We start from the raw sequence: 27,446 nt of genomic DNA on the forward strand, positions 1-27,446 counted from the left end.
ATTTCTTGAATGAAGGCAAGGCTACATCTGAAAAGGCATCAATCTGACACTGTTGTCTCAAAAATCTGGAGGAATGATCACTTTTGAGGAGGTTCCTGCCTTAAGAAAAGTAAAAGAAATTAGTTCAAAATTGTTTTCCATTTCTTGTTCTTCAAATTTCCAAATTCACCCAAATGACAGCTGTTTGCATCTTGGGGCTAGCTTTTATTTCCCATGAGATACATTTCTCTCTCTTTACCCTTGTTGCCAGTAATGGAAGGTGTTTGAAAAATAATTTCAAATGAAAAGATTTAAACATGAGTTGTATGAAGAAAGAGGGCGAAAACTTAATATTTGGGATATGAAGGAAAAACAGGGTAGCTTTTGTTAGTTTGGATAGTGGCCTGTGCACACTTCCTCATATGCCACGGACTTTCACAAAACAGACTCTGAAGGGCCAAGAGGAGGCTGACGGTGCATTCAAATGGCTTTGTTCCTAATAACTGGGAAAATAAGCCAAATATTTTGGTTAATTCAGGAATATGAAACCTAAAAAGATCCTGGGGGTATGAGACACAAACAGAAAGGAACTTGAGCTGGAAAGCAAAGATGGATTGGCATTGTAAAGAATATGGAACCTTAAAAGGGTTTCATATTTGGAGAGTGGTAAAGGCGCTGGGGAAGATGGGTTCACATGCTGTAAGGAAATTCTGTGCGAGTATGAGGATGATTTAACTGAACCATGTAACTGCGTACCTTTAATAAAGAAAAGCATTCTTTGATTCTGTCTTCATTTAAGAAATAATACCTCTTTTCTCCAGGGGTGATTTACGAAATACTTGATACCAGGGTACAGCCACAGTAATGGAGGAAGGTCCAAGAGTCCTTGATTGTGCCAGCTGTTAGTCTGATGGCAGCTGAACTATAGAAAGTTCTGGGAGTTTCTGGAGATAGGAATTGGGGTAGCCTGGGCAGTGACTGGTTAGGGAGTGGGCACCCTCTGATTTGGGTCGATGGTTATTTACCAACTGGACCCAAACTGCTTCTGTTCTCTAATATTGACACAGCCATTAGATAGTGGTAATGGTTGTGCAACTCTGCAAATATACTGAGAATCACTGAAATGTACACATTAAAAAGTGAATTTTATGTTCTGTGGATTATATCTCAACAAAGCATACAAAAGTATCTAAAAAAAAGATTTACTTGTGCAATGATATGATCGAAAGCTGTATTTTGGAGAAAAATAGCTGGGCTAGAATATGCAGAATGATTTGGAGTTGAGTCATATTGCTAAATTATAGTTACTAAAATATAAAGAGACAAGGCCTGGAAGATGCTGCTAACAGTACAAATGGAGACCAAGTGGAGAGAAAGGCCTAAATGACTGGCAGAGGAGATGACGGAGGAGGGGGCTGAAAATGACTCCAATGTTTCTAGACTGGAAACTCTGATTCCACTAACAGAAATTTGCAAGCTGAAATTAAAGCTGGTTTTTGGTGGAACATGACAAGCTCAGTTTTAGACAGGCTTTATGGTGGTGATGGCAAGACTTAATGAAAGTATCTGGTAGTTACCTGAAAAAACATTAACTGGAGCACAAGCAAGGGTCAAGGCTAGAGTTGCTGATCACACAGCATTTGCTTGGAAGGGAGAGTTTGAGCTCATGTGTCAAATCATGCAGAACAACTGAGGAGGGCTGGGAGGGATAGGCAGGAGCCTGCTCCTCATGCCTTGGCTTGTTCCTGTGGGAGATCTCTTCCATAGCAGCCCATCCATTGGCACTTATGGACTCAAAGTCTGGGAATGACTTTCCCCGCCTGTGCCCGAGATCTTCCTTCTTCACCCATCAGCTTGGTATGATGCCAAGTGAATTGCCTCTTTTGTCATTAGGTCTATGAGGCATATTAGATTAATTATTTCTCTACTCCTTTTGGGCAACTCCTGTAGCATATTCTAGCTAAAAGAGAGTAATGGAATAATGCTGTTTTAGCCTCCCAAAGAGCCCTACAAATAACAGTGGCAGGCATTTGGAATTCATTTAATTTCAGCATGCTCTCCAATTTTACTACATCTATTTTCATGCATCTATTTAATATATATTTTTTTCCTTTTCCTCTCCAGGAGATTGACCATATGCAAGTACTCCTGGGAAGATTTAGCCTCCCCCCCACCCCCCGGCCTTTTTAAACTCCCTTGGATTTCCAAATCCCTAATCTCCACTGATTATATTTTCCTTTCTATGAAGAACCTGATATATTTTAAAGACATTTGGACAACAAATGAGTAAAGATTTGGAAAGATACTTTGAATATTTAAGGCAAGATGACATAGATACTTATTGGGATCCAAAATATCTTATCAGACGGCAAAGAGGTTTTTGAAGCATCACATGATGCTTGCATAAGGCGGTGAATCTCAGCTAGGATTTCCCCACTAATAATGTCAGGGGTGTCTATGCCAAACGATTCTGGGTTATTTGAGTGCCTAGTCTGGGTGTGAGGCAGACCATGAATGCAGTTAAAGAGACAGACAAACACCACAGGGGTGCTTTCTTCTCTTGAGTTGCATTTGCCATTGGAAAAGGCTGGGTTTGTGTGTTCTATGTGTGAGATTTAATCTGGAAATAGTTTTCAAGTATTTCTTTTCTTAGCAGATTTTTAAACACAGACAAACCAAATTATCTACTGCATTCCATCTATTTCACAGCAGTAAGTCACTGGGTCTAAAAACAATGTGACTGATTTCATAAACAAAAAGGTGAGGACCCAGCATGACGAAACAGACTTCAAGTACCAGTTTAGGGAGAGATCCACCATGGTAACAACTCAGTTTCTAATCCTGGCCAAGAACGGATTCCAGGATAACTTGACTGAAGGAGCCTCGTGCAGGGAGAAAAAAAGCTCAGGAGTAGAAGTTAGGATTTGGGTTCAAGATCTCATCTGATAGTTCAGTAATAGTGAGACTTTGGGCAATAAGCTTGTCAAAAGTTCTCTCCCTGTGCTCTCTCAACATTTTCCTTCCTAGTCACTATTCAGTCCACACAAATCTAGTTTCTATCTCTCTCCACCATTCAATGAAATTGCTTCTCTCAAGGTCACCAGTAATCTGCAAAACCAAAGGACATGTCAGTCTGTTTCACTGAAAACCCCACCTATATCCTTGTCTCCTCTAGTATTTTTTTTTCCTCTAGTATTTTTTTTTCCTCTAGTATTTTGACACAAATCCAAGACATTGTGTCATTTCACACCTAAATATTTCAATATATAACTATACAAGGTAACGACTCTTTTTAAGGATAACCTTAAGACCATTAACACATCTAAAAAGTAACTTTTAAAATCACCAAATATCTGAAAAGTATTGTTTCTGAATGTCTCATAAATATCTTAATTTTTTACAGTCAGGTTGTTTGACTCAAGATCCCAATGAGGACCACGCATTATAATTGGCTGATATGTCTATAGGTTTCCCCTTCCATTAATATTTTACTCGCCCACTTGTGTTTTTTCCCCTTGCAATTTATTTGAAGAACCCAGATTGTTTGTCCTGTAGAGTCTGGATTTCACTGATTGCACCCTGTGGTTAATTTAACATGTTTCCTCATGTTAAACACTGCTGAGATGTCTTCATAGGTGTATTCTTCCATCAGAAGTCGTGTGTGTGGTGGTGTTATGTTGTTTTGTGATGTTAGTAGATGTGCTTTATACCTAAATCTATCAATTCTTTAGTGGTTGTAAAATAGGGATATTCCATTTCAATCAATTCTTCACTTATTCACAGGATTACTTCTAGGGGACGCCTGGGTGGCTTAGTCGACTAAGGGTCCGACTCTTGATTTCAGCTCGGGTCATAATCCCAGGGTCGTGGGATTGAGCCCCATGTTCGGCTCTGCTCTGACAGTATGGAGCCTGCTTGGGATTCTCTCTCTTGTCTCTCTGCCCTCTACCCCAATCACATGTGCACACACACTTTCTTTCTCTCTCTCTCTCTCAAAATAAGTAAAATAAAACATTAAAAAAAGGAATACTTCTATAAAGCAAGAACTTTCTTTTGTCTATTTTTTAGGTTGCCCAGTGGTAAAGTTTGTATAGGAATAGATTTACCTTTTAAAAATGTAAATTGGAACATGTCTCTGCCCCACTTAGTCTTCCTGTGGCATCTTCATGTACACAGAATGAAATCTATGGCCTACACATACTCTGCATGGTCTGTTTCCTCCATCATCTTTTTCATCATGTTCCTTCACACTACTTTTTCTCAATATTTAAAATTAAATAACAGACTTGAAGTTTATTGAAATTTATTGGAAAAGTCAAGTCCTTTCTTGCCCCTGAATTTTTGCGCTTGCTGCTCCCACTGCTTGGTCTTCTCCCACTTTCTGCCTAGTTGGTTCCTTCCTGACCTTCATGCTGAAATGTCATCTCCTCATTGAGACCATCTCTGATTGCTTCATTTAATGGGCCTGCTCTCCATCATCACAGCTCCTGTTTAATTCCTTGATAACACCCATCACAAGCTGTATTCTTTGTTTATAATCATTTTCCACCAAGCAAGGATTTTTTTCTGCCCCATATACTGCTAAATCCCAAGGCATAGCACCATGTCTGGCACATAGTGGATGGTTTTCTTTTTTTGAATGAACACCACAAACTTGCTGACTCTGCATATCGTCATCTAGGTAAGTGGGATGCAGGGCGGAGCTAGGTGATTATAGGATTTCTTCCAGTTTTTTAATGTTGTTCTCTGAGGGCACGGAGACCAAGACAAAGACTGTCCAGTGCAATGCTCTCTGAATTCTTTATGTTGTGGCACCTGGAGCAAATGAGGTCTGTGATGGGACAGGCCATCAAAGCTGTCGGGAGGTTCCCAACCTGGGACTCACGCCTGGCCCAGTGCCTGAGAGAAAAGCTGGCTTGGTGATTGAGCAGGGGGGCCATAGGAGTTGGGTTATGGAGAGCATTTCTGGACTCATGGGGGTGGGACAGTGGGGTAGGCTTAAAGATTTAGGGCAGGAAATTCTTTTGAGTGTATAGTTTGACTTTTATGACCCTCAAGGAATTAGGGGTTTGGGACTTCCTGAATCCCTACAGATCTGAAATCTCCCTTTCCCCTGAAAAGTAACTTTCTTCTTCAAGAAATCCCACCTTTTAGCATCATTAAAAAGCATTCTCTTTCTCCAATGCAAATGCTTTGGGCTTGGTTGAGAAGATTAGGAGGTATTTTTCACCTTTGTGTGAATTAGCTTAACTACTGCTTTCTTCTTAAAATCTGAGGTATCAACTGTTGTGTTTGGGTTGAGAGACTCAAGGCAGCATGGGACAGTTTTGGAGTTTGGGTTCTTGTGTGAGCTGGAGGAGGACAAGCCTGACCCAGCACAGAGGACTGCTATGCAAGCAAGGGTGGTTTGGATACCCGGGGGGTAGAGACAGAGGGCTCAGGTTAGCCAGCCCCAAAGTTTCAGTCAATTTCCTTAATGCTGGAGGTTCAAGATCTTTGCCTAAGGTTTCTTTGATTAATCTGATATTCATTACCAGTAGAGACTACAGACAAGACCCAGAATATTATCCCTACTGTATAGAAACTCACCAAGGTCAGCAGCCATACATAGAGGGGTCAGACTGCCCCCAACAGCAGAAAGCCAGTGTGGCTACAGTGTGTGATCAGCACACAGTCCCATCCACTCCTGCAAATGGCAACCTCTGCTTTCCCAGAAACTTTCCCAGGGCTGTGGCTGCCTCTTATCCCAGAGATTAGCCTTTAGGGAAGACAAGGCCCAGGAAGGAAGGGAACTCAGGGTCTTGCCCCATTAGAAAGCAGGTTTTCCTGCTCCTCCCAGCCCTGCTCTCTGATGCTGATAAACACCTCGGCCACCTCCTACCCACACCTCTGACTGGAGCCGACTCTCTGCTGAAGCAGAACTTGGAGAAGCTCTTCTAGAGGTATCACGTTGAGGTGGCCACAATGTGGAAGGATTTGTAGGCATTCAGTTATATAGTTGGTAAACTATGGTGAGTGCTAACCTTGAGACCTTTCTCTTATTATACTGGAAATGCATTTGGGGCTTTATTCCCCTCCAGTGTGCTGAGATGACATGCTGGGCTGCTCCTTGCATTTCTCAGGTACTTAGGATGTTGACCCAGTTGACATCTTGTGTACAGCACTTATCTTTAGCTTTCTTGATGGTAGAGATTCCCAGCTTGATTTCTGACTAGACTAACAGGTTAAGAAAAATAACAAAATGTTTAAATGATAGCAAAAAACAAAACAAAACAAAAAAACACTTCATTTCATGGAATCTTACATTGGGAAAAGCTCATTGCATGAAACCGTTCTCCACATTCGAATGACTTTCAGTGTGTCCCACCAGCCTTCCCCCGTTCTTGAACAATTTCAGAGGTCAAGGTCACGACTATTCTATTCTTGCATCGACAGGTCTTCCTTTCCTTAAAGTAAAATTTAATTACAAGTTATTAGTCTTCATTACCCCCTCCACAATCACACAGAAGGAAGTTGGATGGCTCTTCAATAAGTGCTATTAGTTAGTATGTATGTCTGAAGTCTTCTTGCTACTAGTTTGTAAAGTCTCCAGCTCTCTCAACCCTTACTGCTCTCCTGGGAAGAAGCATCAGAATCCTCTGCCTCCTCAAGCCTATCCAAAGCTAATCTCATGGTCCTTGGCTCTGTCCTTCCCTCCCTTCTCAGGAACTTTGGTCCATCCGCCTTCTCTCTCTGTATCTCCAGACTTCACATATGCTATCCTATCCTCTACTCAGTACTGCTTACCTACTCTAAGAAATTATGCCATCTGCCGAGTTCCTGTCAGTATCAAATTTATGGAAAGAGTAGTACACGGTTACTCATCACAGGTCCTTTTCATTTGCTCTGGTAATCTGCATTCCGTCTCCTTAGCTTTGTAGAAATTTCTCTTCGATGGACATTAATGTCTTTGAAGTGCTCCTTTATCAGTTTTCAGGCTTCTGCTCTCTCTGTAGCTTATAATATAGATGCTGCCCTCTTGCCTTGACAACATCTCCCTTAGACTCCCAGACCAGAGTTTCTGGTTATCTCCCTAGTTCTGCTAACTGGCCTTCCCTGCTGGTTCCTCTTTTTTTTTTTTTTTTTTACCTTCCATGAAAAGACCTTCCTTAAGATAATGAATGTCCTCAGACCTCTTTTCCCTGTCTTTTCTTCCTTGGCAACCATACTTGATTTCACGGCTTTATTTATTGTTTTAATAGGGGTAACCCCAAACCTTCATCTCCATCTCAACCCTGATTTATCCCTGTAGCTCCCCTGCAAGCTTCTGGCTGAACAGCTCCCCTTGAATATCCAGTTGTCACTTCAAACTTATGATATCTCAAACATAGTTTCCTCCCTAACCTATTCCTTCTTTGGAATCCCTGTTTTTGTTGAGGACATTGCCTGAAACCACACTCAGCCACATTGTAGATCTACAAGTCACATTTAAGTTCTCCTCCTTCCACCACAGTCTCTGTCTACTTTCTTCCTTATTTATTTATTTACCTAATTAAAAATTTTTTAATGTTTATTTAGTTTTGAGAGACAGGGAGACAGAACATGAGGGAGGGAGGGGCAGAGAGAGAGGGAGACAGAATCCGAAACAGGCTCCAGGCTCTGAGCTGTCAGGAAAGACACGCCTATTTGTTTTATTTTTAGAGAGAGTGAGAATAGAGCAAGGGAGACGGGTAGAGGGAGAAAGAGAGAGAGTCTTTAAAAAATTTTTGTTTTAAGTTTTATTTATTTTGAGAAAGAGCACGTGTAAATGCATGTGCAAGTGTGCATGAGCAGGGGATGGGCAGAGACGGGGGGAGGGGGGGGGGACAGAGAGAATCCGAAGCAGGCTCCACATGATCAGCATGGAGCCTGATGTGGGGCTCGATCCCATGACTGTGGGATCATGACCTGAGCTGAAATCAAGAGTTGGATGCTCAACTGACTGAGCCACCCAGGTGCCCCTGTCTACTCCCTTCCTATAGAATCTCTTCCATCTGCCCCTCCCATCCATTTCCATTGCTCCAACTTAATTCAGGCCTTTGTAGCCTCTTGCTGGACCTACTGGGATAGTCTCATTGGCATGTTCAGGTCCCACTTTCAACTTACATTCTCTGTTGCCAGATTGTCATGGAGTTGCATCTTCTGTGGTGGTTAAGTATTCAAGTCACTATTTAAGAAGAAAATTCCATATATTCAACTTTCCTCTTGAAAATGCCTTATATTGTCCATAAAGTAGAATCTGCAGTCATACTGCTTCTTAATAAGTTCAACACTGCCAATTTTTCCTTCAGTCTTGGAACAGATCATTTTCTTTTGGTTGAACACCAGATGAAGTCATCTGCTTGGTTTTAGGGGCCATCTAGTATGAAAAATATGTTTCTTTAAACACCAGAATCACACTCAACACTAGTCTATTTGAATTCATATGAGTTGCTCACGAGTGTGGTACAAATCCACTGGAATGTCTCAAAGCAAAGCTCTGATCCTATTATTTCTGTGCTCAAAAACCCTTAGTGGATCTCCATTGCCTATCATAGTCCCATTCCTTTGGCCTGTCACTCAAAACTGTTCATGATCTGGCTGTAACTCACTTACCTAATCCAGGTTCCACTCCAAAATGGAACACCTGCCATTCCCGTCACATGCCAGGCACATTCCATCCTCCATCCATATTTTCTTTCACATGGTCCCTCTGTCTGGGGTAGCTTCACCTTACTCCCCATCTTTGCTGGACTCCGCCCTCCAGAGATCAACTCACATGCTGCCTCTCCTAAGATTCCTTCACAGTTCTCCTCCAACTCAGTCCAGCCAAAATCCTATTTCCTCCCCTGAACTGCACTAGATCTTCATTTGTGTTGCTTTCATGGTAAGTTTCATTTTCTATCCAGAACTGTTATGTTCTTTATGTTTTATGACACTATAAACACCTTATGGGCAGGGCTAGTGTTTGAGTCTCCTTTATATTTTTATAGTCTTTCACCACCATCTCCATCTTCAAACACACATTCAGTTCTCAACAGGGTTTTTTTTTTTTTTTAATGACTTTTAAAGATTTTATTTTTAAGTAATGTCTACACCCAACACAGGGCTTGAACTTACAACCTGGAGATCAAGAGTTACATGCTCCACTGACTGAGTCAGCCAGGGGCCCCAGTTCTCAATAGGTTTTAATAAGTAAATAAGAAAAGTAAATGTGGCTTCCTAGCCTCTCCCCATGCAGAAGAGCTTCTCCCAATGTGCTCTAGTCTGGCAGTGCCTCGAAACTTGGGACCCAGTGCTCCCCCAAAGCAGCAAACTTTTTTTTATCCCAATAGTGCCTCTATCAGGCAATGAATGAACTCACCAGGAAGGCAGCTGGGTAAGAAGATAAATGCAAATGGTCAAGCTCTTTGCTCCTTCTTAAAGAGCAAAATAAACATCCTATTTGAGTTGAAAAAAAAAAAAAGACCTTGGAAATTAACAATACAATGGCTTTTTCATAGAAGGCTCTAGGAAATGCCAAGTCTGTCACTGGAGATGGAGACATTTTGTTCCCATTGTGTAGAAAGAGACTGATGCGGCCTCTTAAGCAATCCTGCAGACCTACTGTTGGAAGGATCAGAACATTTTTTCAGTGTATTTCAAGTTCAGAGGGACTTTAACCTTTAAGGGGAGAAAAATCCCTTCCCTGTCACCTCCCTACACAGGGATGCTTTTACTTCAGGGAAACTCAAAACTGAGGGGAGTTCTGATTCCACCAGTCTACGGGATATAACAGTCCATTGAATCTTTTCTGATTCATACTCCAAACCCCAGAAATACGGACCTAGCTCTGCTCAGATGAGCAGTGAGATTTTTAAGGAGGGCATGGGGGTTGAAGAGGATGGAGAATGTAACATTTAAAAGGACAGTCTAGCGTTGGGGAGGATGGAACATTTAAGCCTATTTTATACCTCTCAAGGAATGGGGCATCTGCATCTTTATTATCGACATGCAGAAAATGTAATCTGCCCCAGCGACAGAGAGGGAGTTTCACAGTGAATTTACACCCTCGGTGTTGACTTTAGACAGATCAGGGGAAAATGACCGTCCTACACTCTTGTAAAACTTAATGTGCCATGAGAAGTGCACAGCGCTGCCTGATGTACAAGTGGTCAGATTTGTCTTGACCTTATTAGATCATGGAAAGGGGCTTCTAGGAGGAATTTTGAAAAAAAAATTCTGCACAAATACTCAGGTGGCCTTTTCTGTTTCTTCTCTTCCTCCTGGACTTGGGTCCTGTAATTACTATCGCAGAGAGCTGGAAGGATGCCTGCTCTCCCGGCAAGGTCCCCTCTACTCGGCCTCCTCCCCACCCCCCCCGCCCCTTTTCTCTTTCTGGCCCCGCCTTCTCCGCGCACCGAGCAGCTAGACAGCTGTGTTCAATCAGAAACCACTTACAACTCCAGACGATTCAAAAGGGAAACTTCAGCGTGAAGTGCAGCCCCGCTCCGGCTTTCTGTAGCTTTCTTTCCCTCCCTGGAGCCCGAGGCGCGGGTCTCGCTCTCCCCGCCGCCCTGGTTTCTTCGGGAGCTCGCTGAAGCCCTCCGGGGTGCCGGATCCTACTGGGAGGTGCCCTCCAGCCTGGTAATGGGGGGCGGCGAGGCCCGGTAGGAGCGGCTCGGCGGCTCGGAGGGTGGCAGTTCCCCGGGACCCAGCGGTGGGAACGCGCGGGCGGGTCCCCGCGCCGGCTCGGCCGCTGTAGCAGCTGCGAGCGCGCCACACCGCCGAGCCTCCTGCAGCAATGGCTCGTCCGTGAAACGCCAGCCGGCTCTGTGCCTTCCAGGAGAGCTTGCATCCTTCCTTGGGGCTTCCCCACTGTCTTGGGTGAAAATGGCTGTCTAGACTAAAATGTGCCAGGAGGGACCAAGCGGTGGCTATCGAGCCTGGTAAGCCCAACTCAGAAGCTCCGAGACCTGGAGGAGGAGGAGGAGCTCGGCTCTGAAAAGTGCAGTCATGAATTCTGGAGTTGCCATGAAATATGGAAACGACTCCTCGGCGGAACTGAGTGAGGTAAGGAACAGCTGAGGTCGCGAGCTCTGGCTTCTCAGGCATTTGGTTTCCGACAAACGGCCGGTCCCTCCCGATCGCCCCCAGCCCTACACCCCTGCGCCCTACCCACCTCGTGCTCCCAGGCGGGAGGCAGCGCAATTAAAGATTAATAGATTTTTTGGATCTTGTTTTAACTTGTAGTGCTACTCAGGAAATGACCTGAACTGGCTTGATATTTCAGTCTGAAATCAGTGGCTCAAAAAAGAAACAAGCTCTCACCGCGCCGCCAAGACCTGCTCTCCGCGGATCTGGGTCCTCCGTCCCTTCCTACCCCGGTTCCTCCAGTTTAGGCTCAACATTCCTTTTCTTAGCAGTCGGGGATCCCAAGCTGAGCCGAAGCCGTTGGTAACTAATTTGGTGGGGCTGCGGAGCTCATTGGATTGTTAAATCTACCACTTGGCTCCCACGTGTAATGCGTTTGGTTAAGTTCGGGCAAGGTGGTCTCTCGTCGGCGGAGATGAATGACCCACGCTGGGGAGGGGAGTGGGGAGGAAGCACATCAAAGCCGCTTAGAACTTTATTTCCTGCCCTGGACTGGACTCCTGAGTCTTTGAGGCAAGCGCATTTGCAATTCCTGGCTACTGTAACATACCCACTTGAGTGTTTGAGACTGTCTTTGGAATTAAAGCTACATCAAACGGTATGCAAATATGCCAGCGGTGAGATGCTCAAAGCCACCTTTTTTTTGATGACTTTAGGGATGCCTCGGGCACAGCCCGTCTTCCCCCCCCGCCCCCCCCCGGCTTTGAATACCTGAAAAGTATTCTTTTGAGTGGATGCTCAAAAGAGAGGAGAGGAGGATTCTGTGTGACCGATGTCTACAGCAGGAGTCTTGGTGGCTGTAGGTTTTCCTCCTAACATCATCACTGAGCTATTTATGGGGCAAAAGTAGAATAAATAGTCTGTGCTTCTTGAGTATGGCTGAAGAGAGGAAAGGGGAAGAAAAGGAGACCAGTGTAAAAACAGCCGCAAGGCAGACAGAGGTGATGTGAGATTACCGAGGATGAAGGAAAAATGAAAGGATGCAGCCCTGGCTGTGGGGAGAGGGCTGGAGGTGGGGAAGGGCCGGGGGGTGGGGGCATAGACCCGGGAAACCTGAGTGGGTCTGCAGCTGGTATCCAGCAGTGAATGCCCTGGGCCCTTGCCTGGTGCTCTGTGTGTTGTCCCTGCTAGGGTTTAGAGTAGCATTTGGAGGTGTTGGTGAATGAGGTAGAGGCATTTCCTAATCCTGGTGGATTCCCTTGTGGTTTACAAGGTGAGGAGATGCTAAGAGGGGGAGGACATAACTTGAAAACAAGAGGTTAAGGGAAGAGGCAGGAAGACCTAAGTGATTTTTGCCAATTTTACAAGCAGGGATAAGTTCACATCAAAAATAGAACCTAGGGCCCTGCTAGGACCAAGGACCCAGGAGAAACCCTATTTAAGGAGAAACCTGTGACTTACCTTGTAAGGTCACTTAAAAATCAAAAACTTAAAGGTGTTTGTCCTGCAGAAAGTCTTTCCCTGGTCTTTCACATTATTTCTTTGCGGCAGCATTAATTCTCCTTACCTGAAGTGTGTTGTTGTTTCCTTTTGTTTTCAGAATGAATTCCAGGTTTAGGATGAAGGTGGCTAGGATACTGGCTAGAGAGAGAGAGGAGGTCCTAATGGACTTTCCTGGTGTTGGGGTGATCAGGGGAGGGCATTAGTTGAACCCAGAGTTAGGGGGGTTCCTTGCCTACTTGTATCCACTCCGATATACTCCTTAGAAAACTTATGGCCAAAGGGAAGGGTGGAGGGTGCTTCGTGGCCCCCGCGTTAGTTGGAGCGGTAATACTTGAGCATTATGGAACACCGTTTAGTCCCTGAGGAAATAAGCTTCTGCCCAATCATATCCTTGAGCAGACACTGAGAAAAGGGAGAGAAAATCTGCTGATCATTTCTTAACTTCTCTGGGGTCTTCTTTCTAGGTTCAGTGATTTAGTTGCCCCTCTGTCTCCCCTTGTCCCAGTTTCCCTGCAGATCTGGTAGTTGCCATAGACAGTAAGGGTAGTTATTTTTTAGTTTTTGGACATGTTTTCAATTAGGGTATGTGTAAGAGAATTTGTAAGGCAAGGGGGTATGTGCGGGTCATACTTGTGGACCCTAAATGTCAGGTCAGTTTATCACGGGCAATAGTTGGAGGATTGACTTTTTTTTTTTTTTTGTAATATGAAATTTATTGTCAAATTGGTTTCCATACAACCCCCAGTACTCATCCCAACAGGTGCCCTCCTCAATGCTCATCACCCCCCCCCCCACCCCCCTGACCTTTTTTATAATACCTCTATTTCTGAATACAATTCATTTGTATTTCTCACAACTAGGTCTCTGGTGTAAAGGAGCGTTTGTTTCTTCTTTTCACGTAATTTTTCTGTTAAATGCTAGCTTTGCTTTAACGTCTTGGGCGGCAACGTTGCCAGCCCCTGTTGATGGTTGGTTCCTCCTCCTCACCTGGAAGCAGAGCTAATAAAATCCCCTCAGGGACCCCTTTAGTACCACGTCTTTATTGCCCAGGAGCCTCTAGGCTGTCTGGAGGTCACCGCGGGGTCAGATTCAGCCTGTTGTTCACCAGGCATTTCAGGGGCAGGAAAAACCCTGAAAGAGCCCAGGATGCTGGGGGTCAGAAACAAGAGGCCTCTCTCGTTGGCGTGGACTTGTGAGCTGACCCCTTGTACAGGGGCCCTGTGGGCCCAGGAATCGCTGACCCTTTGGCAGTAATATTGGCGTGGACTCTATCACATCTTCAAAAAGGGGAGTGACTTGCATGAGTTTTCCAGCTGTAATCTGCTGGTCCCTTCAATGAGAGCAGCGAGCTTTGGTCAGCTGCTGAGGTGCTGACCTCTACCTACAATTACTCCAGGAATGCTCAGATACAGGAGAGGCAGGAGGGATTTGGGTGTGAGGGCTACTTGACCTAGAGCTGGGTGTTGGGCGTGAGGTGTTTTGCATGTGTAAGAACTTTTAAGGTCGGAAAAACAGGAAATTCATGAGTGTGTTCCTTTTGTGTCTTTAGCTGGAACAATAGCTGTTTAAGATCCTGTGAGATGATTCTAGGAGATAGTGAAATTACCCCTACCTGTGGGCATTCAAAACATTTGTGTTTATCCATGACCACAGATGGCTTATATCAAGTCTGAACACTTTAACTAGAGCAAACTAATCCTTAGCATTAACCACAGTAATGCGAAAGGAAAATCTGAGCGGCAGGAATTGGCTGTTCTCTTTTCTTGGCTCTTAGCTGACCCTATCAAAGAATCAAAGGATGTTTTTCTTCTTCTAATGTGAGGTTAAAAGGAAGGACTTCAACACCAGCCAAATCAAGAGTCCTTAGAAAATCAAGTACACGGTCAGCAGCACTGGATTAAATTCTCCCAAATCTCATCAAGGGAAGGCTCTTAATTCTTCCTCCTCACCATGGTTTTTTGGTTTGCACTCAGTTACGTTTGTCTTGATGAAACTTGTGGGACCTGTATATAGTTTGACATTGCTGCATTACCATGGTCGCGTTTCCTAGTTCTTAGAATAGTTCAGATTTGGGGAGAAGGAGGTCTCAAGGCACAGTATTTGCAAGGTATGATTTGAATTCACTAAATCGTTACAGGAGAGCTGTCTACTGGATCTGCTTGTCTGGTAGAAAGCTACTTATTTATGCAGCAAAATAAAAATTTATCTTTAAAGGTTCTTTCCTGGTGATCATTAAAACCCCTGGGGAATAAAAAAAATACTCAATAATAATTTGAAGCCATCAACTTACATATTTTTTGCCTTTTAAACATTAAACAATGTTTACCTTAGTTGCCCCTGGAAATCCTACTTCTCTTACTCTTTCCTTATCCCTTTATTCAAAGCTGCTTTCATGACATGATTCCACTCCAGAACATAGTCTATAGAGGCAACTCTTCATGTGCTTTCACCATTTACTTGTTGGGTAGCTATGGAAACTCCACATCTTCGTTGATACTCTAATTAAGAAGTGGATTTGTATAGGAGAAAGTTGTTCTCTACATGGATAATCCTGTATGACTGTCTCTCAGGGGCCATCTAACAGATAGATGTAGGCTTCGTCATGCAGTTATAAAATATCAGAGTTGGAAGGGCCTGTGAGATCACCTAGTATTCCCATACCCCTTTATACTCCTTTGTCTTTATAAAATCAACTTTGCTGTAACGAGTTGTTTAATGCCTCTCCCAGCCATAGACCATCAGCACCAGAAGAACAGTGTGAAGACCTGTTATAGAGTCTGGCACATGGTAGGTGTTCTACACACATTTGAATGAATGAACACCTTGCCTCTCCCTTTCCATTTTTTTTTTTTAATTTAAACTTAAAAAAAAATTTTACATCCAAATTAGTTAGCATATAGTGCAACAATGATTTCAGGAGCAGATTCCTTAATGCCCCTTATCCATTTAGCCCATCCCCCCTCCCACAACCCCTCAAGTAACCCTGTTTGTTCTCCATATTTAAGAGTCTCTTCTGTTTTGTCCCCCTCCCTGTTTTTATATTATTTTTGTTTCCCTTCCCTTATGTTCATCTGTCTTGTCTCTTAAAGTCCTCCTGAATGGAGTCCTATGATATTTGTCCTTCTCTGACTAATTTTGCTTAGCATAATACCCTCCAGTTCCATCCACTTAGTTGCAAATAGTTGTTTTTGTTTTGTTTTGTTTTAATTTATTTTTGAGAGCAAGAGCTTGTGAGAGCGTGAGTGGGGTAGGGGCAGAGAGAGAGGCTGACAGGATCCAAAGTGGGCTCTGCATTGACAGCAGAGAGCCCTATGCGGGGCTCGGACTTTCAAACCATTAGATTGTGACCTGAGCCAATGTTGGTCACTTAACTGACTGAGCCACTCAGGGGCCCCTCCCTTTCCCTTTTTATACATATGGAATTTGAGGAACTGCTTTAAGTGCTTGGTCTGAGGCTTGTGTCTGTGTGTGTGTGTGACTATATATGGCTGTGTAACAAACTGCCCCCAAATTAAGAGACTTTAAAAAAATCTTGTGCATGATTTTGCAATTTTGGGTACAGCTCATGGAGGGAAGGCTTGTGTCTGACTGGACCCAGACGATCCACTTCCAAGATGGCTTAATCACATGGCTGGCAAACTGGTGCTGTCTGTGGATGGGAGATCACCCCTATTCTCTTCCTCTCTTCCATGTGGGTGTACCCCTATGCTGTTTGAGTTTCCTCTCAACATGGCAGCTGGGTTCCAAGAGGAGAGGTGGAGGCTGGCAGTTTTTTTTTTTTTTTTTTAATTTTTTTAGTGTTTATTTATTTTTGAGAGACACAGAGACAGAATGCAAGTCAGTTAGGGGCAGAGAGAGAGGGAGACACAGAATCCGAAGCAGGCTCCAGGCTCTGAGCTGTCAGCACAGAGCCCGACGCAGGGCTCAAACTCAGGAGCTGTGAGATCATGACCTGAGCGAAGTCAGATGGATGCTCAACCGACTGAGCCACCCAGGCACCCCTGGCAGTTCTTTTATTTTTATTTTTTTAATGTTATTTTTTATGTTTTTAAATTTACATCCAAATTAGCATATAGTGCAACAATGATTTCAGGAGTAGATTCCTTAATGCCCCTTACCCATTTAGCCCATCCCCCCTCCCACAACCCCTCCAGCAACCCTGTTTGTTCTCCATATTTATGAGTCTCTTCTGTTTTGTCCCCCTCCCTGTTTTTATATTATTTTTGTTTCCCTTCCCTTATGTTCATCTGTCTTGTCTCTTAAAGTCCTCATATGAGTGAAGTCATATGATTTTTGTCTTTCTCTGACTAATTTCACTTAGCATAATGCCCTCAGTTCCATCCACATAGTTGCAAATGGCAAGATTTCATTCTTTTTGATGGCCGAGTCATACTCCATTGTGTGTGTGTGTGTGTATATATACACATATATATTCATATACATATATATATATACACACACACACCATATTTTCTTTATCCATTCATCCATCAATGGACATTTGGGCTCTTTCCATACTTTGGCTATTGTTGATAGTGCTGCTATAAACATGAGGGTGCATGTGTCCCTTCGAAACAGCACACCTGGGGCGCCTGGGTGGCGCAGTCGGTTAAGCGTCTGGCTTCAACCAGGTCACGATCTCGCGGTCCGTGAGTTCGAGCCCCGCGTCGGGCTCTGGGCTGATGGCTCAGAGCCTGGAGCCTGTTTCCGATTCTGTGTCTCCCTCTCTCTCTGCCCCTCCCCCGTTCATGCTCTGTCTCTCTGTCCCAAAAATAAATAAACGTTGAAAAAAAAAATTAAAAAAAAAAACAACAGCACACCTGTATCCCGTGGATAAATGCCTAGTAGTGCAATTGCTGGGTCGTAGGGTAGTTCTATTTTTAGTTTTTTGAGGAACTTCCATACTGTTTTCCAGAGTAGCTGCACCAGCTTGCATTCCCAGGCAGTTCTTTTAAAATGTAGGATTGAAACTGGCACAGAGTCATTTCTGTGCATCTGTTGGTCAAAAACAGCTATATGCTTAGCCCAGATTGAAAGCTGTGAAGAAATAGACTCTACCTCTCCAAGGCGTATATAACAAAGAATTTGCAACTTTTTTTTTTTTTTTTTTGCAACCATTTTTAATCTACTCCAGAGGCCTCAAAAACACAAAGCCTTGTCTAAAACCCTCTTCTCTTAATTCTCAGTGCCTGGCAATAGTTTTTGTTTGGTCTCTTAGCTGTTAATTCAGTGGTTTTCCAGGGTATTGACCTGCTTCATTATCAAAACCCTGTGAGAGACATTGTTAGGCCCATTCTACAGGTGTGGAGATTGAGGCATAAAGAGGTGAAAACACTTGAGGTTTTACAGACTATTAGTGGTGGAATCAGGTTTCCAGCCCTAGTAGTCTTTCTCCCAGGTCCATCATTTGTACATGGCTTCCTTTCATTAGTTTCTCTTCGTGCTCTCAGCTTGTGATCACGTTTCCAGGAGGGAGCATTCTGTATAATAGGCCTTTTTAACTTGATGTGTATTGTAATCTCCGTGCAATACACAGATAAATATTTTTGATAAAAATGAAATGAATATGATTAAAGGGATATGGTCACTGCCGTCACCTTCAACTGGCTGAGGAATTCTATGCATTGATTTTCCCAGAGCCCTAAAAGCAGATTTGTCAATAAAGAATGGGGTGATCCTCATCCAGGAGGGCCTTCCTTTCTGTCCTTGTTTACTGCTAGGGAGACAGGGGCACGGCGACCTCTGTCCCCCACTAGGAGGTCCCACTGGCTGTGTACTCAGAGGCGCCTGAGGGATTAGTCCTACCTACCATGTTTGAGGTGCCAGAATAAGGCTTCCTTTGTCACAGAATGGGTGTGCTTCCACCCCTGCAGGTGGGGCTCTAGGCTCCTACTACAGTTTGCTAAATCACTGTGGCACTGCAGAGGGCAGAGGTTGGCAGAGAAAGCCAGGAAACACAGTGAAGTTGGTGGCCAGGGCCACGTGGCAAGGCAGCTGCTGGTGGTCAGGTCCCGAGGAAGCACGTGCTGAATGTGGCAGTGAGGCCATGACTCAGTCCCAGCTGGCCAGGGGAAATAGATTAAATGTGGCTGGAACCAGGGGGTCGCCAAAGTAACAAGAAAAAGGAGAAATGGGATAGGAGAGTAGGAGGTTAGTCAAAGACCAGGCAGGTGATTGGGGCTGAGGTGGCCATAGACGTGAAAGCCCAGAGAGAACATTGATTCCAAGGGTGTGCTTTGTCCAACTGGGTAGTTGTAAAATGAATCCCAAGACTTCTCCATATTAAGGAAGTACTTACAGGATGTGTGGCTACCGGATTTGAGGCACCAGAGCTTTGGGTGGGGGCACCCATGCAGGATAGGGAAAGGGGTGGCAATACTCAGGAGGTAAACTCCAGGGTGCTTTAGTAGCTGCCTGAAGCTCCTTTACCCCAGCACAAGCCATGTGGAACACTTCCTCCAAAATGAGACTGGAACGGAAGATAAAAGCTGCATTTATGGCAACATTAAGAAGATGCTGCTGAACAAAGACTTCAGATTCAGGTTTTGATCTAAGGAATCAAATTTCAGAAAACCAAGATTACATTTTAAGTAATTTCTCGATTCTGGGAAAGAGGTTTGTATTGGTGAGATTGTGGAATCAGATAAGCCAAAAAACTCTGAAAACTGACAGTACTGACGATGTGGACTTGTGCATCAGGGAGGGCATGTCAGGGCAGAGATAGATTATATGCAGTTATTTTCTCCATCCCTTCACTTGCTTCCCCCACCCCCAACTGCACCCAGATTCCTAACATTGGTATCTTTCACTTTTGAAAGAAAGAAGGAGAGAATAACCTGGATTACACAGATAAACAGAAGTTCAATTTATAGAGTAAATATTTACTGGGACCATACAGCTGTTCTCTTTCTAGCAAATGTCCTTTTCTCTCGCTGAACAGAAATAGCCAAAATTAGTTCCTGGGGGAAGGAGGACACCTTTTGAAAGGTTTGTGTTACCATAAGGAGTGATTGAGGTTGCAGAGTACTTTATATGTTCAAATCTTTTCAGGTATTTCTTAAACTCAGCAAAGAAGTTAAGCCAAATCAAATCTAGGAGAAACAAAAATCCCAAATTAGCAGCTGTTGATTCCACTTGCTATATAAGAAGCTGTAGGTTAGGGTTTGTTAACTTTGTAAACAAGCAATAAAAACCTGTTGCGTTGGGAACATTGTGTGCTAAAAGCTACTTGAAGCTTTGGCGGGTGGGATATTTTGAGGCAGATCCCTTGTCCTGAGGTTTGATCAGTGCTTGGAACAACCCATGATGGGGCATATGGGACCAGAGATGGAAATGCATCTTAAGCCAAAGGCTGTAGTGTTTGATTACCTGAGAACAGAAAGTTTCATGAAACCTCTGTGTGTATGAATGCACGTCAGTTAACGATTCCAGCTGGATTTGTGAAAAATATTGAAGCAGTTGTCAAGGGAAGAATGCCAACATGGGAAGAGATTGCCTGGCAGTTAGAAAAAGCAGTGGAGTCCTCTGGTTGGTTGCATGGTAAGAGTGGGAGTAATTGTTTGTCCCTGTTTCTTATGGGCTGTGTGGACTTGTGCACAGAATATGTGGCACACTCACTTTGGGCGGTTTCTGGCCTCCCACGTTGGTTGTTCCTGCCCTCACCTATGCTCACAACACTTATTATAATTATCCATAGCTTTCGTGTGAGACCAGGAGATCTTTGAAGGCAGGGAGGGAGGAAAACCCCTCACTATTGCCAGCACTTAGTCAGTATGTGACATGGTAGAGCATCCACATCAACAAATTTTGAAGCTACTTGTTTGGACCAAACTGCAACTTGGCATTAGAGTGTGACAGATGTGTTGGATTGACCACTTCTATAATTTGGTTGAAGGGCACATTTGGGGGAATTTAGTTTGGTCATTATTATTATTAAAAAAAAATTTTTTTTAACATTTATTCATTTTTTAAATTTTTTTATTTAAAAAAAATTTTTTTTAACATCTATTTATTTTTGAGACAGAGAGAGACAGAGCATGAACGGAGGAGGGTCAGAGAGAGGGAGACACAGAATCTGAAACAGGCTCCAGGCTCTGAGCTGTCAGCACAGAGCCCGACGCGGGGCTCGAACTCACGGACCGCGAGATCATGACCTGAGCTGAAGTCGGACGCTTAACCAACTGAGCCACCCAGGCGCCCCAACATTTATTCATTTTTTGAGAGAGAGAGAGAGAGCATGAGTGGGGGAGGCGCAGAGAGAGAGGGAGACACGGAATCTGAAGCAGGCTCCAGGCTGTGAACTGACAGCACAAAGCCTGACACGGGGCTCGAACCCACGGACTGAGATCATGACCTGAGCCGAAGTCGGTTGCTTAACTGAGCCACCCAGGCGCCCCGTTTAGTTTGGTCATTATTACCATAACTTACCCTCTATTCCCCATTGGTTTATTCAGTCAGCAAATATAGTGGGTCTTCTACATGCTAAGTGCTGTTCTTAGGTGTGGGGGTACAGAAACAAAACTGCTATAGTCCTTGTTCTGATGGATCCTACACTCTAGAGGGAGACAGACCATACATGTGACAGGTGTATGTCCACTGATGGTATGTGCTGGAAAGAGAAAATTCACAGGGAATGAAGGAGGGAGGATGCCATTGTAGTGATCAGGGAAGACCTGTCTGTGGGAATCTTTGAACTGATGAGACCTGAATGAAATGAGGGATAGAGCCACGCAAAGATGGGAGATGATCATTTTAAGTGGGGGAAGAACAAAGGCAGAGGTCAGATACACATGGTGTGTTTAAACAAGGGGTTGAAGCAAGGGGACAGTGGAAAGAGAAGATGTCTGAGAAAGATGGTTCTGCCAAGATTACCTATAGCCTCCTAGGCTATGGAAAAGAATTTGGATTTCTCTGGAGAGTTTTGATATGCCTGAACCGATATATAAATGTGTGTGCATGTGGATATACACACACACATATATGTATTTACATAATTTATTTACATAATTTATTTGTGGGGCAGGGTGGAGGAAATTTTGGGAAGAGTAGGTGTTAGCAAAAAAAGGCCAGGAAGATTGTGTCCCAAAAGCCAATTTAAAGAAGTTATTTTCAGAAGAGAGTGAAGTTCACAAATGCCCCATCCCTCCCTTTTGTTTCATTCACTACCTTAAAGCCTGGGCATATTCCCACATTTTCAAATTGTGTGATTTTAAAATTATTTTTGGACATTTTCAGAATATTTAAGATAATTTTCCTCTTGAATGATTTAAAGAACTGAGTGGCATGGACATTGGTCACAAATGATTTGAAAACTGCCTTCCCTTGATGGATGGTTCAGTGTTGATGGATGATGATGATGTAGAATATAGTTGGGTTCTGAATTAGGAAAACTGGGCTCTCCTTTCCACTATCACTTGGACCAATTCCCTTCCACTGTTTAGAATCATTGACTTTATTTTTTATGAAATTCAGTATCAGTTCTGAGGAGCCTGGAATGCTGACACTTTTTTTCCTGTTGAAAAGTTATTTGTGGGGGCAACTGAGTGGTTCCCTTGGTTGAGTGTCTGACTCTTGATTTTGGCTCAGGTCACAATTCCTGGGTCAGGCCCTGCATTGGGCTCCATGCTAAGCATGGAGTCTGCTTAAGATTTTCTCTCTCTCTTTCTCTTTTTCTGCCCTTCTCTGCCCCTCTCCTACTCACATGCACACTTGCTTGCGCGCTCTCTCTCTCCCTCTCTCTCTCTCAAATTAAAAATGTGGGGCACCTGGGTGGCCCAGTTGGCTGAGTGTCCAACTTTGGCTCAGGTCATGATCTCATGGTTTGTGTTTGAGCCTGCATCTGGCCTGCTGCTGTCAGCACAGAGCCCACTTTTGATCCTCTGTTCTGCTCTCTGACCCTGTCTTGCTTGTGCTTTCTCTCAAAAGTAAATAAACATTAAAAAAAAAAAAGTTATTTGGTAGTCAGATTATACCAGAAAGTTGTCTGGTAAGCATGGAATTGGGCAAAGGAGATTCTTCAATTGGGTGGTACCATTTAGCCATTTTTGATTGGAGGTTTATCTTATTCAAGCCATTTGCATGACTGATGAGGAAACTGAGGGCTGAATAAGGCAGGCTAGGGGCAGAGGAGGAAGTGTGGAACCCAGATTTTTTTTTAAACTCCTAGGGATAATACTTCCTCTTCTGCCTCAACTTACTTTGTTTCTGTATCACAGGATTTGCTGTAAAGTATGTGTCTTCTGTTTTTCTGTCATTATCTTAAGAGGAAGCATAATTCTTTAGCAAATCTTGTTTTATACATTACTACTAATTGCACTATTAAAATAATTAGAATTTAGTTTTTGCTCTGATCTTTTGGGTATATTTTAGTAGTCTCCTCTCACTGGGTTCTTACTGGCTGAGATTATTGGGGCCTAAAAATCTTAAAAATCCAGAGGGGCAGTTGTGTTCTGTTTTGGCGAAATGAGAGATGTGCTTAGTGTTGGGCTGGTTTGCCAGCTGTTCTCTGTTGATGTTTGCATGACTTGGTCAATATTATCCTTTTCTAAGAATTGTGGTAAACTATACATACCATAAAATCTCCGATTGTAACCATTTTTATTATTTTTTTCATGTTTGTTTTGAGAGAGAGAGTGTACACACACAAGTGGGGGAGGGGCAGAGAGAGAGAGAGAGAGAGAGAGAGAGAGAGAACCACAAGTGGGCTCTGTGGTGTCATTGCAGAGCCTGATGCAGGGTTTGATCTCACAAACAGTGAGATCATGATCTGAGCCAAAATCAAGAGTTGGTGCAACTGACCGAGCCACCCAGGCGCCTTCAACCATTTTTAGATACACAGAGCTGTGGCATTAGTACATTCACACTGTGGTGCACCCATCCTCATTTTGCATCTCTGGTACTTTTTCATCTCCCCCAGCTGAAACTCCGTTCCTGTTAAACACTAACTCCCCATTTCTACCCTGCCGCCCTCTTGGCAACCACTGTTTGACTCTCTGTGAATCTGGCCAATCTAGATCCTTCATGTAAGTGTAATCATAAAACTTGTCCTTTTGGGACTGGTTTATTTCCCTTAGCATAAGGTCTTAAGTACATCAGTACTGTACTAAAGATTCATCAGTACAGTAGCATGTCAGTTTTCTTTCTATGTAAGGGTGTGTACTGTATGTTCATATCCTATTTTGTCTATCCATTCATCCATCCATCAGTGGACACTTGGGTTGCCTGCACCTTTTGGCTGTTGTGAATAACACTGCAATGAACACAGGTGTGCAAATATCTTACTCCCTGCTTTTACTTTTTTTGGGTATACACCCAGAAGTGGAATTGCTACACCATATGGTAATTTTGTGTTTAAAATTTTGAGCAATCACCTTCACATTTTCCATAGTGGCTGCTGTACTTTCCATCATCCCCACCAGCAGTGCCCAAAGGTTCCAGTTTCCCCACATCCTTGCCAGCACTTGTTCTTTTGGTTTTGCTTTGCTTTTTATATAATAGCCTTCCTAATGGCTGTGAGGTGGTATCTCATCCTGGGTTCTATTTGCATTTTCATAATGATTCCTGAATGTTGAAGATATTCTCACGTGCTTATTGGCCATAGCGTCTTTGGAAAAATGTCTGTTCAAGACCTTGTCCTTGCCCCCCCCCTTTTTTTTAAATTAAGTAGGCTTCATGCCCAGTGTGGAGCCCAGCTCGGTGCTTGAACTCAGGACCCCAAGATCAAGACCTAAGCTGAGATCAAGAGTCCCATGCTAACTGATTGAGCCATCCAGGTGCCCCCTTTGCCTGTTTTCAAATTGAGCTGGGTTTTTGTTTGTTTGTTTGTTGTTGTTGCTCTGTAGGAGTTCTTCCTATAATTGGGATATTCATTCCCTATCCCTTTCTCCTTTGTGCAGATCTTGTGTTCTCCATGGTTGGGGCTTTGCAGGTGCTTATGCCTTGCTTAGTTCCAGATGGAGAGACAGTGAGTGTGAAGCCAGGCAGGAGAATGGAGGTTTCCCCACGGAAAACAAACAGGCTCCGCCCAAGCCAGGAGGCTCCTTCCTCCTCGGTGTCCAGGAAGAAGGTGCTTCCGGACGCATTGTGGGGCCAGCACGCACTTCATAGGTTGGCGACCAGCAGCTTTGCCTGTGGACTGGCTTGACGCTCTCTAGCAGTGTTAGGCAGGCACCAGAGCTACGAGTTTTTTGTTTTTTTAGGTTTTATTTATTTTTAAGAGAGAGAGAGAGAAAGTGGGGGGAGGGGCAGAGAGAGAGGGAGACACGGAATGTGAAGCAGGCTCCAGGCTCTGAGCTGTCAGCACAGAGCCTGACTTGGGACTTGAACTAACAGACCGCAAGATCGTGACCTGAGCTGAATGAAGCCAGAAGCCAGATGCTTAGTTGACTGAGAGTTACAAGTGTTATGTCCCTGGCATTTGAAGAGTTACTTTGTTCCACAACATGCTGTGATTTCACGGTATTTAAAGAGGAGTTTTAGGAAAGGCTTTTGGAAAGAGGGGCCTGTGGAGAGTAGCCAAGAAGTCTGAGACTGGCCTGTTAGATTAGATAACTGTTACTTTATTTCTTGGTGCTGTGAATATAATCCTGGTTAAACCAAAATCTAATTTATTTTCATGCTTGATTGGGAGCACTTTTGATGAAGTGTTTGGATGAGAGTAAGCATCATATAGGAGCGCTAGTGCTGCGGGAATGAGTGAGTCCAGGGGCTGCTGGCCCAGACTGATTATTAATAGAGCGTTAGTAGTCAGTAGGGGGAAAATAGGTGAGCTGGACCCCCAGGACAGGAGGAGTTTTTACTTGCAGCTGAGAATGGGTAGGTTTTAACTTGAATGTCGGGTCCCCTCTTTTCAGGATGCCTTGATGTACGTTTGGGGCAGAAAGCCACACACCTTCTGGTATGACTGATAATGACTTCCAAGACTGTGTTTTCATTTGGGGCTTCTGAGTTGCTTACGAAAATGCTGTCTGGACACACATGTGATTACTGCCGAAGAAAGTGTGTGATGCTGAGAAAGAAAGCTGCCTTCAGGCCCTTTAATTCCTCAAGTGTGAAAGATGGGGCATATCTCTTATTTGGCATTAAAATGTCCCCAGCTAATACAGAGGTTAGAGGAATATGTCGAATGATGAGGAAAGGCTGTTTGTTTTTGTTTTTGTTGTTTTGTTGTGTTGTGTTTTCTTTGGCCATCTTCTGTACTAACTTCTTTCCTGGGTCAGGTTACTTGATCAGTCACCTCAGTTGGTGTGTGTGCAAAACTGTGTGGTGTGAAGTGTGATCTGAAATCCTAGCTCTGCCATGTCCTGGCTAGGTGATCTGGGAAAAGTTGCTTTTTCTGGGCTACACATTCCCTATTATACAGTGGTGATGATAAGAATATCCACCTTCGACAGATATTTGAAGGCCAGTGAAATAGTCTATGCAGTGCTTATCAAAATGGTAAATACTGGGGCGCTTGGGTGGCTCAGTTGGTTATGGGGCCAACTTCGGCTCAGGTCATGATCTCGCGGTCCGTGAGTTCGAGTCTCGCGTTGGGCTGTGTGCTGACAGCTCAGAGCCTGGAGCCTGTTTCGGATTCTGTGTCTCCTTCTCTCTGACCCTCCCCTGTTCATGCTCTGTCTCTCCCTGTCTCAAAAATAAATAAACGTCAAAAAAAATTGGAAAATACTATTTGTTAGCTCTTGCCCTAATCCTAACAACACAACAATTGTGTTGTTACTTGCTACTACAGTGCTTACTTGATACAGTGAAGGTGCCAAGTAGAACAGAAACATTTATAAACAAAACATTAGCGGTTGTTATTTGTGAGCACTGAAATAATGTAGAAGTAGTTCTTAAGTGTAGACAAATAAGTCATGAAGGCCATATCCAGGAATCCTGAGAGTCTTCTAGCCTGCTGGTAGTTTTGTCTCTGGACCTTAATGCCAAAAGCTACCTGGGGAAACTGTTCTTCCAAATATTGGCAAATCTTAGAAAAGAAAGGTGGCTAATTTCTTTTTTTTGGATTCATAGAGCGAGAATGTTAATGAGCTAACAAATGGCAACACTAATTGCTTTTTCAATGTTACTCTTTTGGCCTCTCATCTCTGTTAATTTTGTTTTTATTTTGTCTGGGCTGTAGTGTCCTCAGCCCCTCGTATGCCCAGGAACTGACCTTAGGACAACCACAATGGTTAATGGTGGGGGAGGGAAGGCCCCCCCCCCCAAGCCTAGAATGAGGACTCATTGCAGAGAAATGGACTGTGATCGTGTATTGTGTAACTGTTTATTTCATGAAGATAAGGCTTTGTCAATGACACATACTTTGTGAATTCCCTTACAAGTTTTGATCTATTAACTGTGGGAAGATAGCAGCGGCACCCTGGGAGATTTGCTTGGGTTAGCCATGGCGCTGGAGGGGCACGTCTGCTGGAGGTGAGAGAGGAACTGCGGTCCATGGGTTTGGGAGAGTGGGAGTGTGCCCCACAGCAGTGAAGGCCACTCTGGTACTGCTTATGGCTGGCTGACTTTTCATTTGAAAGACTTTTTTTTTTTTTTTCCTTAAGTCTCTTGATTGCAGTCTAAAGGTCAGAAAGGAGGAAGTGGTAGAATATTCTGTCTCATCTTTTGAAGTTGTAAGGTTTGGTCCTTTGCTGATGAGTATATACCTGAGGGCAGTAGGAAGGAGATGGCCGGGGGCTGTAGACCTAAATAAGCTTGAGGTTGTGAGTCTCGCTTTTTGGTTGTCAAGTTTTAGATTCCCTGAACTTTGACCTCCGTAGACCCCCATTCCCACCGCTGAAGCTAGTCTCTAGCTAAGCTGTTGCCTCACAGGTCTGTGTCTAATGATGGGAATGTCCAACTGGGAAAGCTGGAGCACAGGTTGGGTGTAATACAAAACTTCCTCTTCCTCCCGC

General features: G+C 43.8%; 1 protein-coding gene and 1 long non-coding RNA gene across 7 annotated transcripts in view; one reads left to right on the forward strand and one right to left on the reverse strand.

Annotated features, from left to right (window-relative positions):
• The window catches only part of LOC121011881 (uncharacterized), a 41,301-nt gene extending 30,649 nt beyond the window's left edge, over window positions 1-10,652 (reverse strand). For all 4 annotated transcript variants that reach the window (XR_005781823.1, XR_005781822.1, XR_005781821.1 and 1 more), the window contains exons 1-2: window positions 10,417-10,652; window positions 8,104-8,356 (exon numbers count right to left, since the gene is read on the reverse strand). This is a non-coding gene — a long non-coding RNA (uncharacterized LOC121011881). The remainder of the gene's footprint in view (window positions 1-8,103; window positions 8,357-10,416) is intronic.
• MCC (MCC regulator of Wnt signaling pathway) overlaps window positions 1-27,446 on the forward strand; it is a 440,272-nt gene that overhangs the window by 148,537 nt on the left and 264,289 nt on the right. The window contains exon 1 of one of the 3 annotated variants that reach the window (XM_040446626.1): window positions 10,652-11,028. The exons of the other annotated variants lie outside the window; for them this stretch is intronic. Within the exon in view, the coding sequence (XP_040302560.1) occupies window positions 10,972-11,028 (57 nt within the window). The 5' untranslated portion in view covers window positions 10,652-10,971. Of the gene's footprint in view, window positions 1-10,651; window positions 11,029-27,446 lie in introns of those variants that run through there. 3 annotated transcript variants of the gene reach the window in all.

The sequence above is a fragment of the Herpailurus yagouaroundi genome, unplaced genomic scaffold (genome assembly GCF_014898765.1).
Source record: "Herpailurus yagouaroundi ecotype Mexico unplaced genomic scaffold, PumYag 29, whole genome shotgun sequence".
Lineage (NCBI taxonomy): Eukaryota > Metazoa > Chordata > Mammalia > Carnivora > Felidae > Herpailurus > Herpailurus yagouaroundi.